The 17914-nt window shown below is 38.9% G+C and overlaps 1 protein-coding gene and 1 long non-coding RNA gene across 2 annotated transcripts; both read right to left on the reverse strand.

The window, feature by feature from the left end:
* Positions 1-946: 946 nt before the first annotated feature.
* On the reverse strand, positions 947-7431 carry LOC104086951 (uncharacterized). Its single transcript, XM_009591313.4, has 7 exons — positions 7249-7431; positions 6323-6382; positions 3586-3704; positions 2210-2349; positions 1690-1840; positions 1442-1598; positions 947-1366 (listed from the first exon to the last, which is right to left on the reverse strand). The coding sequence occupies exons 2-7, from the start codon at positions 6333-6335 to the stop codon at positions 1275-1277; spliced, it is 672 nt and encodes a 223-aa protein (XP_009589608.1). The 5' UTR covers positions 6336-6382; positions 7249-7431; the 3' UTR covers positions 947-1274.
* On the reverse strand, positions 5722-6173 carry LOC138906557 (uncharacterized). Its single transcript, XR_011414011.1, has 2 exons — positions 6036-6173; positions 5722-5873 (listed from the first exon to the last, which is right to left on the reverse strand). It is a non-coding gene; the product is annotated as an uncharacterized lncRNA (long non-coding RNA).
* Positions 7432-17914: the final 10483 nt, after the last annotated feature.

Below are 17914 nucleotides of genomic sequence, written 5' to 3' on the forward strand. Positions count from 1 at the left end.
TTCAACTTAATTATACTCCTACCTGATTTGCTTTCACACCTTTTTGTATTTTAATCTTGAGAAAGAAAAAAATAAAAACGTAGTGATTTCATTCTTTATACTGTTGCTGTTTTTCTAGTTGAAACTGTAGCTATTTATAGAGAGAAGGAATATCAATATATAGGTTGGACACAAATTCAAACTAAATTAAACCTAAAACATCTTTGTTGAAGTACCATTATGCGAGTTCGTCACCACCACTCCACCAGACTAAAATTTCACCGTCAAATTTTATGATGTTTTCTGAAGGCAATTGAAGTGATATCAACATTTCTATATTCAAAAATAACATAGAAAACTAAACACTCATTGAAAGCCTAATCTGAAGAGAAACTAGTATATCAAGAAATGCTTCAATTTTGCTAATTGCGCTTCCCAGAACAATTCAGAAATTTGGATTTTAAGATCAAATTTCTAAAATTACATAGAACATGTGTTCAAATATCATAGATGAATTTCAACACGGACTAAAATATTTATGATTTGACTTTATACTCCAAATCAAGAATTTGAAATACATGAGGCCACTTCTCCGTTCAAACGGCAACGAACCATCTCAACTTCAATTCGTAGCGCTACTAGTACATCTTATTTGTTAAGATTATGGCTTGCGTCAACTAAATGAGCTCGTAAGATATCAAAATGTGTCAATTTTGGCATTAATTACGTAAACTTCTCCAGAAATAACAACATAAAGAATAAGAGCTGAGGCGTTCAGAATTGCCAGGGGTTCATGCTCTCATGCAGATGTTGAATTTGGCAATCCAAGTCTTAAAACAAGAATTTCATATGGTTATATTCGAACCAAAGTTACATCCCTTCAACTCTGGGCCATTTGATTTCCACAGAAACACTATCAAATAATTATCATATAAACACATCGCCAAATAGTCAGCAACAAAAGATAAGCATGAGAATAAAGAGTCCATATAAATAGTTTCGAATAAGACAGTTACAGGAAATCTATAGGTCCAAAATCTAAGATCCACATCATACAAGAAAACGCAGATCAACTGAAAAATATTTTACCAATGGATCTCCAATCAGTAACTGACCTCAAAATGTAAACCAAAAAAAAAAAAACATAGACACTCAATAAGCCTCCAGAATTGGGAGAACAGGCTGCAGGATCTTCCTCACAGTTGTCACTTCTAAATCCAAAAGATTGTCGGACTGATGTAACTAGAAAGGTGATATTGTCGGCCTAACATGCATGTGTTTGCTAAGTTTCCCTTTCACATGAAATCATAATCATCATAACCATCATATGCATTTACCACAGCTTCATCATCTGCCTTATCAACATGTATCTGCTTCTTCTTTGCACCTGCAAGGGAAAAGTCATAAGCCCAGCCATTGGAGGTCACAATTATCATATAGACAAAATTAGGCACAGCATTACCTTTCTTTTTACTTGCATTGGCTTCCTTTTCTGCTTTAATCTTCTCATTTGCAATTGCAGTAACAGAAGAGGCAATTTCTTTAGCATCTGCACCTTTCAACGCAGTCATTGACAATCTCATAACAGACTTGAGCAACCCAATATAATGGTAGCTTTTCTGAAAAAAGACAGGCATTTAATGCCGAGTCAAAATTAAGCCCCAACAATCAAGAAATCAGAAAAGACTGAAAAGGTTAAACTTGCCAAACCTCATATGGTCGCAGCTTATGAGAAATCAACTCAGCATATTCCAAGAAATCATTCTCACTTTTGGGGATGAAATTGTCAATGGTCTTGTCATCACCACCTTTCGTGGCGAACAATTCAGCTGTGGACTTATAATCGGCTTCTTCCACAAGCCTGTAAAAGAGACGTGCGAAAAGAATTCTGAATAACTTGAGGTGTGCATGTCATAGAACCGAATACCAAATTGTATTTTGTTCACCGGGAAACCCAAGAAATTACAGACAGGGAAAGCAACACACAATTCCCGACCAGAATAAAATTCAACTTATTAACTATAACCGACCTGACTTGTTTATTTCAGTTTGTAAGATAAATTACTCCTTTACCCGTCACCCTCCCACATAATTTCACCTATACGAGAATATTGTCTTGGCATGACACCAACTTCTTATTCAGCTAAATTATTAATCCTGTATTTCTCAGTTAAAACTACTCTATTGGAGGCATGAACGGCATTAGTGACAAATATGTAAGTTCTCTAACCTTTGCTGGCGAAGTTTCTCTGCTACTGGATCTAGAGGCTCTTCCTTGGTATGAATTTCAGCTTCCTTGCCTTTCTTTTCACTAGCTTTTGCAGCAGACTTCTTGGGTGCCTTCTCAGCAGGAGGTTCTGGTTTAGGTGCCTGATCAATCAACCATAGCTTAAACTGATTAGACCAAGACATAGGACGTTTCATGCAGAGACAGTACTTGACATAGGACACATGTCACCAGAACATGAGAATCACCGAGCACGTAACATGGTGCATGAGCACGTTGAATAGAAAAATATAGGCAGTGATATGAAAATAATCTTACAGAACGCATGAAGGACAAAAATTAAATTTCTTAAAGAAAATAATATTCCACGGAAGAGAATCACCCTACTGTTAGAATTGGTTGTATGGCATGAGTAATTTTCTTCTATAAACAGCTGATGAAACATATAACAACAGGTTATGTAATAACATTGCTTTCAAGCATTCTCCTCATGGATCGGTGACAAGTGACAACACAATCATACAGGGAAAGCCTTTAATATCACATACTCAGAAGTAAATTTAAAATGGAGAAGGAAAACGGGCAGTTTTATAATTACAATGCTGAAACAGCTCTTAACAACTCTAAGCATTCTCATGATTACAAAGCTAAAATAGCTTTTTTAAGACCCTAAGCAGTCCTATGATTACATGGCTGAAATAGCTTTTCACCATGAGTATCGCAAATTCTGTTCTGCTATATTAAATGATGACAACTGCATTAATATCTTGATCAGGCTTATATCATATTCTCAGAGAAATAGACACAAAAGTGAGGGTTTCTAATCTATGAACTCATATGCAAACACTAAGGAATTTGCCATGAGTCTCCTGCACCAGCAGCAAACAATGACATGATACAGAAGCATCTGAACTGTGTTCTATTATCCCACTCAACATAGCTTTCCTTCATCTATTAGTCGTATGATAACCAAATAATTTGTGCATGCATGATGCAACAACCTACTCAAATAAATGGAATTCACCTAGTATGCAAAGCATATGACGCATAACAGAAATCAGCAAAATCCAAAAGAGACTAAAATATTACATTACACTTCCAGGTTAGCATGCAAAACACATAAATACAACCCATTGATGCAGCAACACCACCACCAAAATCACTTGGATAATTCTTCTATAAGTTAATCCAAGTAGATATTCTCCACCCAAAAGAGTAATTTCTACTTTTCAAGATACTGATAAACACACAACATTAGCAGGCAAAGAAGTGGATTATTGGAACAAGACAGTTTAACTAAGATGAATTTTTGGAATTCACGAATACTGCAAGCCTGTTCACAAAACAAAAGCAGGAAACCAATAACTAGTCAACTATACCGGAACAGGCTCCTCTTCATCTTCCCAAGATTCTTTTACATCATTATCATCTGCATCTTCATCATCCCATTTACTCCCTGGTTGCTCCTTCTTAAGAAGATCCGGAACTGGAACATCCTCTGAAACAAAAAGTGCAAATTATAGACAATCTTGCATACAATGATGTGGCTTAGAACTACAAAATTTGTCAAGTTATACCAAAACTCAGAATTCACTAGTGAACAGCCAATCAGTAAACATAGGCAATTATATCAGAAAGATTGGTAGTATCACAGATTTTAACCACAGAGGTAGTTGAGGGTAATTACATCCCTTTTTCTGCATGCACAGTAGAGTGATAGACAATGTAAATGGACAGGAAATCCAAGTTTTTTCAGAAAAAAAGATAGATGAATGAAATCCTCAATCCCTTAAATACACTGGTTTGAACATGCAATATCTTGGACAGGGAATCCAAGTCATTTCAGAAAGATAAATGAATCAAATCCTCAATCCCTTAAATACACTTGGTTGAGCATGCAATATCTCCTAAAAATAGGGACCTGACGTGCATAGTATATTGCCAAGCACCCAAGGTGTGGCCTAGTGATCAATGAAGTGGGTGGAGAACCATACAGGTCTCGTTCAAATCCCAAGAGGGACAAAAAACACAAGGTGATTTGTTCCCATTTGCCTAAACCTTGGTGGACAGATTTACCTGGTACCTGTGCTGGTGGGAGGTTGCAGGTACCCGGTAGAAGAGCCGAGGTGCGCAAGCTGTCCCGACACCAATTACTGTAGATATTTGACCACTTGACTATGGTTATTTACTTCTTTGATGCAAGCATCTATCTGTAAACGTTATGCCAAAATCATATCTATGTGACCAGTGAGTTCAAGTGAAGTGCCCTCAGCACATAGATATCAAGAATCAAGTAGAAAACTCTTACGATTAATAAAGAAAGCAGTTTACCATTGATTAGTGAAATGAATTGTTAGATAATTGTTTATTCCTTTTCCTTTCTGCACCCACAAACCCCCGGTGTGAGCAACAGGCAGTGCACATTATGAGGTTAAAACAAAATTGTTGGTGTCAAAGTATCAAGAAGGAACAAGGAAAGTTTTGAGTTAATGTGTCCTGCATTCCTACCCAACATGTCCCCATTTACATTAATATTAACACCATCCCTCAAGAAGAAAGCAAAAATAATAACAGTAATTGTTCTACGTTGCACACCTAGTTAGACTGAGGTTTGACAGAGCAATGAGGAAGTGCAGGCAACAATTGCACACCTCAAACCCCTAGCGTCCCACAACATCATGGTTATTGTGCTACATCCCAAAATTTGCTTGAATAAATAAATATCGCGAAAGCTCATAGTGCATATATCTTTCATGAATTTTGCAAAAGAGTAGCTACAACAAAAGCTGGACATTAAGTAATATTTTGCATCTTCATATTAGATTACTCCATTTCATCCACTAGTTGGAGACATATAATGGCACGGAAAATTTTGTATATTAAGGGTGTGTTTGGTAAGAAGGAAAATGTTTTCCTAGAAAATATTTTTATGGAAAATGAGTTTCCCTTGTTTGGTTGTTGCTTTACTTTTTTAAAGCAAAAACAATGTTGAAATTTGTGCTCCATAACTAAAAAAAAATACTCCTTTTTTTTGTTGAAAAAAAAGTACTATTTCTACAACATGAAAATAAAGTACTCATTTTGTTGAAATGAAAGGAAATAATGAAAAAAAATACTCATTTTGTTGAAATGAAAGAAAATACTTTTTCTACATCATGAAAAGAAAATACTTTTACTACATCATTTTGTTGAAATGAAAGAAAATACTTTTTACTACATCATTTTGTTGAAACTAAAGAAAATACTCATTTATTGAAATGAAAAAAAATAACTCTATTTATATCATGAAAAGAAAGTACTATTAATAATATTTCTATTTTGGGGCGAGGGTGGGTGGGGTTGGGGTGGGTGTAGTTGGGGTGTGGAGGTGGGTTGGTGGGGACGGGGAATGAGAGGAAGGTTGAAAAAGAGTTTTGAAAAATGTTTTCCCTTCTCTTGATAGGGAAAACATTTTTCTCCAATTGGAGAAAATGAGTTCATGAGGAAAATGTTTTCCAAAACATTTAAGCCAACCAAACATGGGAAAATTGGAAAACATTTTCTGGAAAATATTTTCCTTCATACCAAGCACACCCTAAACCATAGCCTTTAGGACATTGGTCGAACTATATCAATTACAAGGAATATACAACACCAGACAAGATCATACTACTTTTGCATGTAAGAACTATAAATAATAATTTTTTTTATAATTGTGGTGTCCCGGCCAGCTTGCGCGCACCTCGACTAATTCCACGGGAAACTTGTCACCTCCCACCAACAACAGGTAACTCTATCCACCAAGGTTGGGATAGATACTAATTCAACAAGCCACTATAAATAATACTACTTCGGCAAGGGACACATCTCCCAATATCAAAGTTATACAGAAAATCTATAAATAATAATAATCTATCATGAAACAATAGATGTCACAAAGATATGGAGTACACAAAGACTTACATTTAGTGCCTTCCAATTAAGAACAGTAAACAGCTTCCTACTTATCAAAAATGAAAAAGAAAAGAACAATAAATTGTTTCCTAAATAAAGCAAGACGTATAAGCATCAATAGTAATTGAATTAGTTTTACACAGGAAGAGTAGTAATAAGAAATTTGAGAAATATCAACATTACCCCAATCCTCCATCTCTATTTGATTCTCTTCTGTCCACAAAAACTTGTAAATTTGAGTATCTGCAAAAGAAGTAGACAAAAACTTAGTTTACCTTCAAGAGAAATCAAATTATCAGCAATGAGTACCTTCAAATTCCAGATTGATCTTTAATAAAATCATTTATACAGCATAATTAACAACTTGAAACAGTTTTATTGTGCATATGAAACTCCAAGATGAATCAAGCACATCACATCGCCCACAAGATTCTCCATTATGCAAACTTAAAAAAAACACTAAAAATGAAAGAAAAAGTGTCCATTAACATTTGTGTTCTTGCCACACATGCATTAGGTCTACTGTTTGACGGGAGTAGGTTGGACATTGTATGACAGTGTAGGGATATGTGGGAGATTTTCTTTTGATAACCCATAACCGAGGAATACCTGAGGGCCGGTGGGGCACAGTTAAGACTTGGTGGATAATAGGGGCCCCCCTCTGCCTTCTCCACTTTGCCCTCTACCTTTCTCCACTTAAATACCAGGAAAATTAGACCCGCGCCTAACCACACATCATGTATTGCATTCTTACAAGTAGACCAATACTTGGGGGCATACGTGGGAGATTTAGAGAATTCTACAAATAATTCAACAGTGCAATAAAGCAGGCTATTTGAACTGAATCGAAATTTATATAGCCGATACAACTAGTTTGGGATTGAGTCATAATTGTACAGTTGTATACCAAAAAAAAACGTTTTTGTATGAGCGCCCAATCGCCCATATAATATCTATAATCGTGGATGCGACAAGGAACTTAGCAAACTTGAAAAGAGAATGAAAATTCACATTTAATTATCAAAAATCCAAAATAGTTAAAGTGAAAATTCAGCAATAAAATAGAGATACGCTATGAATTCAACATTGCTAAAGGAAAAGGCATGTACCAGTACGATGGATGGGTGAGTCTCGCCGACGATGCGTTTCCACGGCGGATAAAGCGACCGAACAGAAAATCTCCGATCGGTGGGTCGCTAAACCCTAGTAGACTCCGCAATTCTAATTGCGCGCAGCTAGGGAGATTGAAGGTACTAGAGGAAAGAGAAGAATCCAGAAAATCTGGTCGTGTTAGGGTTAGCGTCTGGTCTCCCGTTTTAATATCCAGATTCTATTACGGATCCGGGTCTTGTTAGGAAAGGGATTGATTTATTCCTGATTTACAGTTTGTACCCTCATTTTTGGCCTAAAGGCATAGAGGTAGCATTGAGGAAAATGTGTGAGAAATAAGACCCCTAAATATTGGTTTAAATAAAATTTAGGTTTTTGTTCCATTTTTAGGTGGTGTTTGCATCAAAATTTTGAAAAACTAGTTGTGAAGAATCATTTTAATTTTTGAGTGTGGTCATAAAAAGATTTTGATCTTGAATAAACACAAGTGTTAAGTGAGGAATGACCTGTGAAGTTCATTTTTTAACATTCTCTATCTTGTATAGGTTAAGGGAATTTTATGCGTAAAATTCAAAAATAGCTAAATTTGCAAGTGATAATTAAAAAATAATCACAATTTCAAAAGTAATCGAAATTTAGTCACTTTTCATGTAAAGATAAATCTGAACGAAAATACTGTTCAAAATCCGGAAAATATTCCAGCATAATATACTGGAGTTCGAATTTTTACATGTGAACTTCCAGAATAATATACTGGAGTTCCAGTATATTTTCCATCATAGTATGCTGGAAGTTCATACACATGTACTCCAATCTCCAGTATATTATGCTCGAACTTTCCGTGTGCTGGAGTTCCAGCATAATATGCTAGAAGTTCATACACATGTGCACACCAATCTCCAGTATATTATGCTGGAACTTTCCGTATTTCAGCAAAATAGTGGCTATTTTTTAATGACTTTGCAAATGCTGACTATTTTTCAATTACCAGTCCGAAAACTAGCTAGCCCGTTCTATTTTCACAAATTTTATATGAGTTACTGATGGATCTAATTGAAGGATCAATGGCTAGAAGTGAAACATGAAGCTCTTCTTTTGATATTTCCACTAGTGAAAATTCCTATCAAGTATGTTATGATAAATTTGAAGAGACTTACAGTGAAATTAAAAGTATTGATTGCGGAACAGTTATTTTTAGATTTAAAGCGCGTGTGGGGAATCAAAGAGGATGTGTCCTTGATACTCGAAAATTTTAATAGTCATTCTCTTGTTGTTAGATTGAAGTTAAGTAATAACACTTTATTAAGACTTAAAAGTAAAAATAAAGAATAAAGATGAACCATCGAGCTAAAATCCAAAAAGACCAAACTTATTATGGTTTGGTAAGTGATTGGTTTATTTTTTAGGGGATCTTAAGCAATTACCCATGCGTCTGAAAGTAATTACCCGTCTATACCCATAAAGAATTTTTACCCACAAACTATTTACATTATATACTTATAGTAGTTGAAAAAAGTTGAAATCAACACCAATTTCAAATGAACCAAATAAAACCTTATTGTATTTCATATATGCATTACATAAATTTAAATTGGAGACAAAGTGTTGGAGGAGTTCTTTAGCTTGAAATTTTTGACCAAATCCACTTCAAATCAACTTTAAATAAACTCAAACTTCATATTCAAATTCTTACAAATATTTGCAACAAATTTTAATAATATCCATCCTCATTCAAAGTCCAAACAATTATTACTTTCAATTCCCAAACCAAAAGCTTCAAAGCTCATTTAATGGTGGACTAGTTTTGTTTTTCTTCAATTATCAGCCACCAAGTTTAGACTATAACTACGATTTTAGCTTTGTACAATAGCACCCAGATGATAAAACAATAGTTGAAGCATGTTGTTACATTATATATATATTGTATGTTATTACAATATATTATTATAGTATATTACATATTATTACACTATACCATTGCAGTATATTATATAATTAGAGTATACTATTGCAGTATAGATGTATACTCTTATAGTATATTATATACCGTAGTGTTATACTATTGGGTAACTGTATTAAGCTTTTAATTCTCAAACCATTCTTCATTGCAAGACAATTTTTATTTTTTTCAGTTATCACCAACCAAATTCGGACTATGACCATGATTTTGGCTTTTCACAAGAGCATTCGGATGATTTCACAAATAGCAGTCGAAGTTGTCACGACCCAGTTTCCTATAGTCCATGATGGCGCCCAACATCGCCACTAGGCAAGCCAACAGTGAACTAACCGTGTATCTACTCTTTTAATATTTTTGAAATAGTTGATTTTTAATTATTACATAAGAAAGAGATGAGAAAATTTAATAAAATAAAACATAACAAATTGTAAGATCAAGTATAGTAAAATAAATACTCAAAAATCATTAAGTGTCTACTAGCAAAATCCCAAGACCCTGTGTCACAAGTGTATGAGCCATTAGTAGAATACACAAAATACTAAACTATTGTCTAAAATAAAGTAGACATAAAGTAAATACAAAAGAAAGACTTCGGGTGCTGCAGAACGGCTCGGAAGGCAGCTCACCGCTAAGTCTCGATGTATCAGGAGTGCACGCCGAGATGATGTCCAAATGCACCTGCCTCAGATCCTGCATGGTTAGTGCAGAAGTATAGCGTGAGTACATAAACAACATGTACCCAGTAAGTATCTAGTCTAACCTCGAAGAAGTAGTGATGAGGGGTCGACTTCGACACTTACTATGGGCTAACAATAAAATACCGAAATTCTAAATAAGCATGAGTTATGTAAACAACCATAAATCTACATAACAAGCGATAAACAAATATTTCTTTCACTGATAATAAATCCCAAATTAATTCCCATCATTTAAATTATTGTAACCTCTCAAGCCAATAAAATCATATCAAGAAGATTAGGCTCCAAGTATTTTTACGCATGATTTATGCCGAGGTCGTACGGTCTGATCCATATATATTTTGTGTGCACTGCCGAGGTCGAACGGTATGAACCATAGATGCATCTATTAATCTGTCGAGGCGAACAACCCGCTCCCATGAGAGTAGAGAAAATTTGCCTCGCCCGTGAAAATACTTGCGACGCGAGTGAACATAGATTTCTCAAAGTTATTATAAAATTCTTCCATTCTTCCCCACACATAAGAAATTTGAATGGGAGACTTTAAATCTTAACATCCTTAATCTCAACTCTAGTTAATACATTTAATATGCATGACCAACATAATAGAGCAAACAAAGCATGGTGTAAGCCTAAGACTATCCGGACATCACATGAGAATATAGCTACGCACGGACTCTCATCACTTAGTGCGTACATAGCTCCCCACACATATAATTCACAATAAAAATACACCTAAGGGGATAAGTTCTCTTTTACAAGGTTAGACAAGAGACTTACCTCGTTCTCAAGCTCACTCCCGATCCACAAATATGCTTTAAATCCTCAACTCTTTGCCAAACGACCCGAAACTAGTCAAATGTTATATAAATAAATCAATATATGTTTCAAAGTTCATAATTTAACTATTAGAGTGATTACCCAACCCAAATTGGAAGATTCTCAAAATTCATCCACGGGCCCACAGGCCCGGATTCCGAAAATTTTCAAAGAAAGTTGTTACCCATAACCTCATGAACTCAAATATATAATTTTCACTTAATTCCCTAACCATTTTCGTGGTTAAATCCCATTTTTATCAAAACCTAGGTTTTTCATCTAAACCCATGATTCTCAATATTTTACATGTTAAAATTCACTCATAACCTATGTATTGAACTCACTTTGTATAGAAATTACTTACCTCAAAGTGCTAGGTGAAAACCCCTCTCCAAGATCTCCAAAATCGCCCAAGAGATGAAAGAAAGTGAGCCAAAATAGCCAAAGTCCCGCATTAAATGGACCATTCTGCCTCCAGAGATTTCGTACCTACGGTCACTGGGCCGCATCCGCAGTACCGCTTATGCGGAATAAGGTCCGCTTCTACAAAATTCCCTAGGCCTAGCGCTGGTCGCTTCTGCGGACGTGATCATGCATCTACTGTCACGCTTTTGCGGTCAGGGAAGCGCATTTGCGTCCTTCTCGCACATGCGGCTCCTCATCGCAGAAGCGAGTCCGCTTCTATGCACTCCCCTTCGCTTCTGTAGACCACTGGCCAACTGTTACCAAGCCTCTTCTGCGGCCAAAATCCCGCACATGCGGGCTCGCACCTACGGCCAAAAGCTCGCAAGTGCGGGCACACCAGAATTGGTGCACCAGCAGCCCTTTTGAGTCCAAGTTCAATTCGTGCATCGCCGGATTGCACCCGAGGCCCCCGAGGCCTCGCCCAAACATACCAAAAAGTCCGTAAATATGAGACAAACTTGCTTGAACCCTTGGAATGCGGAAAACAACACCAAAACTAAGATTCACATCCCAAACCGAATTGAATCAACTTATGAACTTCAAGTTCTTCTAACTTACTTCGACCGCGCTGAAACATACTTAAACTACTCGGAATGACTCCCAATTTTGCGTGCGAGTCTTAAATCATCATACAAAACTATTCCCGAGCTCGGAATCCCAAACAGACCTCGATAACACCAAAACCTACTCTAAACCAAATTTAAAGAACTTTAAAACCTTCAAGGTGCCAACTATTAATATTATGCACCGAAACGCTCCTGGGTCATCAAAAACCCGATCCGAATATACGCCCAAGTCCAAAATCATCATACGAACCTATTGGAATCGTCAAATCCCGATTCCGAGGTCGTTTACTCAAAACGTTGACTCAAGTCAAACTTAGCCCTTTTTAGCCAACCTTAAGGAACCAAATGTTCCGATATCAACCCGAACCCTTCCAAATCCCAGACTAACCATCCCCGCAAGTTATAAAACAATAAAATCACATACATGGAAGTCTTATTTAGGGGGGCATGGATCTAGAAAGCAAAATTACCGGTCGGTTCGTTACATTCTCCACCTCTTAAACAAACGTTCGTCCTCGAACGGATCTAGAATCATATCCGGAGTGCTAAACATGTGTAGATATCTGCTCCGCATGTCCTCCTCGGTCTCACAAGTCGCCGCCTCGACTGGTTGACCCCTCTACTGAACCTTTACTGCAGAAGTCTTCTTGGACCTCAACTGTCAAACTTGTCTGTCAACAATGGCAGCTGGCTCCTCCTCATAACCCAGGCTCTCATCTAACTGAACCGTGTTGTAGTCCAACATATGCGTCCTATCGGCATGATACCTACGGAGCATAGACACGTGAAAAACCGGATGAACTCCCGATAGACTGGGAGGCAAAGCAAGATCATAAGCAACCTCTCAAACTCGTCTCAAATACCTCGAACGGACCTATAAACATTAGGATCAATTTGCCTTTCTTTTCCGAACCTCATGACCCCCTTCATCGGCGAGACCTTCAAGAGAACTTTCTTGCCCACCATAAAAGATAAATCACGTACCTTTTGATCCGCGTAACTCTTCTGTTTGGACTATGCTATGCGAAGTCGCTCCTAAATCAACTTTACTTTTTTCAAGGCATCCTTCACCAAATCAGTACCATATAACTTAGCCTCGTAGGGCTCAAACCATCCGATGGGAGAGCGACATCGCCGACCATATAAAGCCTCAAATGGAGCCGTCTCAATGTTGGACTGATAACTGTTGTAAGCAAACTCGGCCAAAGGCAAGAATCGATCCCATTGCCCTCCGAAGTCAATCACACATGCTCTGAGCATATCTTTCAAAATCTGAATTGTCCGCTCCGACTACCCGTCGGTCTACGGATGAAAGACTATGTTGAGCTCTACACAGGTCCTTAACTCACTCTGTACTGCTCTCAAAAAATGCGAAGTAAACTGAGGGCCTCTATCTGATATAGTAAAGACAAGCACACCATGCAACTGAACAATCTCCTAAATATAAATCTGGGCCAACCTCTATGAAGAATACATGGTCACAACCGGAATGAAGTGTGCTGACTTGGTCAACCTGTCGACAATGACCCAAACTACATCAAACTTCTGCAAGGTCCGCGGCAAACCAACTACGAAGTCCATAGTAATGCGCTCCCATTTCCACTCTGGTATCGTCATCTGCTGAAGTAGGCCACATGGCCTCTGATGCTCACACTTGACCTGCTGGCAATTTATGCACCTCGCCACATACTCAACTATGTCCTTCATCCGCCACCACCAATAATGCTGCCTCAGGTCGCGATATATCTTCGTAGCACCTGGATGAATAGAATACCAAGAACTGTGTCCCTCCTCTAGGATCTTCTCCCTCAAGCCATCAACATTAGGAACTCTTGATCGTTAATCTTTAGATTTATTAATAAACCTTACTAGTCACAACCCTTAGTGATAAGAATATGAAGATAGAAAAAGAAAAAACAAGTGAAACACCAAACATAGAAAGAATAGGAATTGGTTAGTAGAAAAAAAGAAAAGAATTTAAGAAACCCAAAACTCACAAGAAGAAAGAAAGAAGTTACCTTAATCTTCAAGAACTAGGATCCCTTCTTTTTGTTTTCTTTCTTGACTTGGAAACCAAATAATACTTGAGTTCTAAAACTAATAACGAGCAACAACACTTTTTTTTTTTTTTTGGGGTTTTATTTCCTGTTGGCTCAAGGAACTCCCAATATTATCAAGATTGAAATCTTGATTAGCCTATCCTCTGATACCACTTGATAGCACCGCGTTAGGGGTCCGAGAATTACTAAAGAAAAATAAGAGAGTTAAGAAACATGCAGAAACTAAAAGAAAATAGGAAAACAAAAAAGAAGATAGAAATTAAAAATAGATTGAATTCAAGAAAAAGTTTCTTGAATTCAAGAAGTCTATTCTTGAAATTGAATCCTAACAATAATAATTAGCTAACGAAGAACTAATCACCTTTGGTAGAGAATTAAAAACAAGAAATAGATTGTGAAACCCGACCCTTTAGAATATCAAGAACAACAATAGGCCTAAACTTATCACCTTTCTTGAATACATAGAAGTGATCTAAGATTTCGAAGAATTCATCTTACCACCGTAAGTTGAGTCTTGAAGGTTGAAGAATAAATCTAAGAGTAGCCACACACAAGAGTGCAAGAAAAATATCAGACCCACATCTCAGAATCGGGTAAAAATCATAAAATTTGAACACCCGTTTAACCACGAGTCCATCCATACCAAAATTACTCAAATCCGATACCAAAACCTCGATAAAAATCTCAAAATGCGGCCTAAGGATTTTTCCACCTTTTCCCCCAATTTCTCAACCCAATTCCTTAACTAAATGAATAAATTAATGATAGATTAGTGGAAATTAATCAAAAATGAGTTAGGAACTCTTACCCCAATAATTTCGACCCTGGAGTCACAGAACACCATCATCACCGATAGTAACTTCCTTGGCACCACCATGTAGTACCGTCTATCTGAGAACTAACAAGTGCAAATCATCAAACCGGCGAGCCTTGATCTGCTCAAATAGTGAAGACTGAGCGATAACGCATGCGAGAACTTGGCTGGGCTCTAAAATATCCAACCTCACAAGTCTGTTAGCCAAGGACTGAATGTCCAAAGCTAGTGGCCTCTCCTCTGCTGAAATGGAGGCCAAACTACCCATACTCTCTGCCTTTTTGCTCAAGGCATCCGCAACTACATTCGCCTTGCCCGGATGATAAAAGATGGTAATGTCATAATCTTTTAGTAACTCAAGCCACCTGCACTGTCTCAAATTAAGATCCTTCTGCTTGAATAAGTTTTGCAAGCTGCGATGATCGGTGTAAACCTCACAGGACACCCCATAAAGATAATGCCTCCAAATCTTAAGAGCATGAACAATCGCAACCACTTCCAAATCATGTACATGGTAATTCTTCTCATGGGGCTTCAATTGACATGAAGCATATGCAATAACTCGCCCCTCCTGCATCAATACACATCCCAAACCAACTCGTGAAGCATCGCAATACACACTATACATCCCTGAATCGGAACGCAACACTAACACTGGTGCTAAAATCAATGCGGTCTTGAGCTTCTGAAAGCTCGCCTCGCAATCATTGGACCATCGGAATGGAGTACCCTTCTGGGTCAATCTAGTCAAAGGTGCTGCAATAGATGAGAAGCCCTCCACAAACCGACGATAATAACCTGCTAACCCCATGAAGCTTATGATCTCAGTCGTTGTAGTAGGACGAGGCCAACTCTGAACTACCTTAATCTTCTTAGGATCTACCTTAATACACTCGCCTGATACAACATGTCCCAAAATGCCACAGAATCTAACTAGAACTCACACTTGGAGAACTTAGTATATAGCTTCTGTTCCCGCAAGGTCCGAAGCACCACTCTCAAATGCTGCTCGTGCTCCTCCATGCTACATGAGTAGATCAAAATGTCATCAATGAAGACAATGACAAACGAATCAATGTATGGTCTGAACATCCAGTTTATCAAATCCATAAACGTCGTAGGGGCGTTGGTCAAGCCAAAGGACATCACTAGAAACTCATAATGGCCATATCTAGTCCATAAAGCCGTCTTCGGGACATCCGAATCCCGAATCTTCAACTGATGGTACCCCGATCTCAAGTCAATCTTAGAGAACACCCTAGCACCCTGCAACTGGTCAAATAAATCATCAATACGCGACAACGAGTACTTGTTCTTAATGGTAACTTTGTTCAACTGGCGGTAATCAATGCACAACCGCATAGTCCCATCTTTCTTCTTCACAAATAACACCGGTGTACCCCAAGGTGGCACACTCAGTCTGATAAACCCCTTTGCTAGAAATTCCTCAAGTTGTTCTTTCAACTCTTTCGGAGCCATGCGGTACAGTGGGATAGAGATAGGCTGGGTACCTGGAGCCAAATCAATACATAAATCGATATCACGATCTGGTGGCATGCCTGGAAGAACAGAAGGAAACACATCAGAAAACTCCTGGACCATGGGCACTGAATCAATCGTCGGAGTCTCTGCAGTAGTATCCCGAACATAAGCGAGATAAGCCAAACACACCTTCTCGACCATGTGTCGAGCCTTCAGGAAGGAGATAACCCAGCTAGATGTACTGACGGACGAACCCCTCCACTCCAATCTAGGCAACTCTAGCATCGCCAAGGTAACAATCTTGGCATGACAATCAAGGATGTTGTGATATGGAGACAACCAATCCATGCCCAAGATGACCTTAAAGTCAGTCATATCAAGCAACAGAAGATCTTCTCGGGTTTCATAACCACAGAAAGTAACATTGCAGGACTGGTAGATCCGATCCACAACAACAAAATTGCCCACTGTAGTGGACACATAAATAAGAGTACCCAAGGACTCCCGAGCAACACCCAGGTAATGAGCAAATAGAGATAAAACATACGAATAGGTAGACCCTGTATCAAATAGTACCAAAGCATCCCTACCGTAGATAGAAATAATACATATGATCACGGTATCTGAGGCCACTGCATCTGGTCTAGCCGGAAAAGCATAGAATCTAGCTGGAGCGCCACTTGCCTGTCCTCCACCTGTCTGACCTCCACCTCTAGGACGACCCCTACCCACCTGCCCTCCGCCTCTGGGCGGCTGGACGGTTGGTGCGACAGCTGGTGATGTAATCATGGGCTGGTGACCCTTTTGTACTACCTTGCCCTGAAGTTTGGCATAAAACCTCTTCATGTGGCCAGGATCCCCGCTCGTAACAACCCCTTGGAACAGAGGACTGCTGACCTGAAGTCTGACCTTGATGGACTGAATACCCACTGGAGGAGACCTGAATAGCTGGCAACCGGTAGGAACTCTCTGGCATGGCGCTGAAGTAGGGCTGCACGGGAGCACTCTGAGGAGGCGGCGACGCTGGATATGTGGGCCTGCTAGACTGACCCCTCACGAACTGACCCCTGCCCCCAGCCGGGGCACCACTGAACTCTCCAGAATACTGAAACTGCTTATCCCTCATAGCCTGCTCCCGACCACGCTAACGTGCACCCTCGATCCTCTGAGCTATCTCTACAACTATCTTGTAAAAAGTCCCCATCTCAACCTCTCGGGCCATAGTGTCCTGGCTAGCAGAGTTCAAACCTGCCACAAACCTCCTCACTTTCTTTGCATCGGTCGAAAGTATCATAAGTGCATGGCGAGACAACTCAGAAAATTTCTCCTTATAGCCGGTCACCGACATCTGGAGCTGCTCGAGTTGAAATCGCAACTCTTCCCTTTGAGAGGGTGGAATATATTTGTCCAAGAAGAGGCGTGTGAACTGGTCCCAAGTCATGGGAGAAGAACCTACTAGTGTGCCGAGCAGATATGACTTTCACCACCTACGGGCCCTGCCCTCCATCTGGAAGGTAGTTAAATCCACCCCATGGGACTCCAATATCCTCATGTTATGCAGTCTGTTCCTACATCGATCAATAAAGTTCTGGGTGTCCTCGTGTCGCTCACCTCCAAAGACAAGAGGTTGTATCCTGGTCCATTTGTCCAATAGCCTATGCGGATTGCCGGTCGCAGCTGGTATGGGCTCAGGTATAGCTGCTGCAACTGGCTGAGCTCTGAACACGAGTAATGCGCCCAGGGTCTGATATACGACAACTGCATACCCTGGAGCCTGAGCGGTAGAGGTCTGTGCTCCCCC

This window comes from Nicotiana tomentosiformis, chromosome 2 (assembly GCF_000390325.3).
Source record: "Nicotiana tomentosiformis chromosome 2, ASM39032v3, whole genome shotgun sequence".
NCBI lineage: Eukaryota > Viridiplantae > Streptophyta > Magnoliopsida > Solanales > Solanaceae > Nicotiana > Nicotiana tomentosiformis.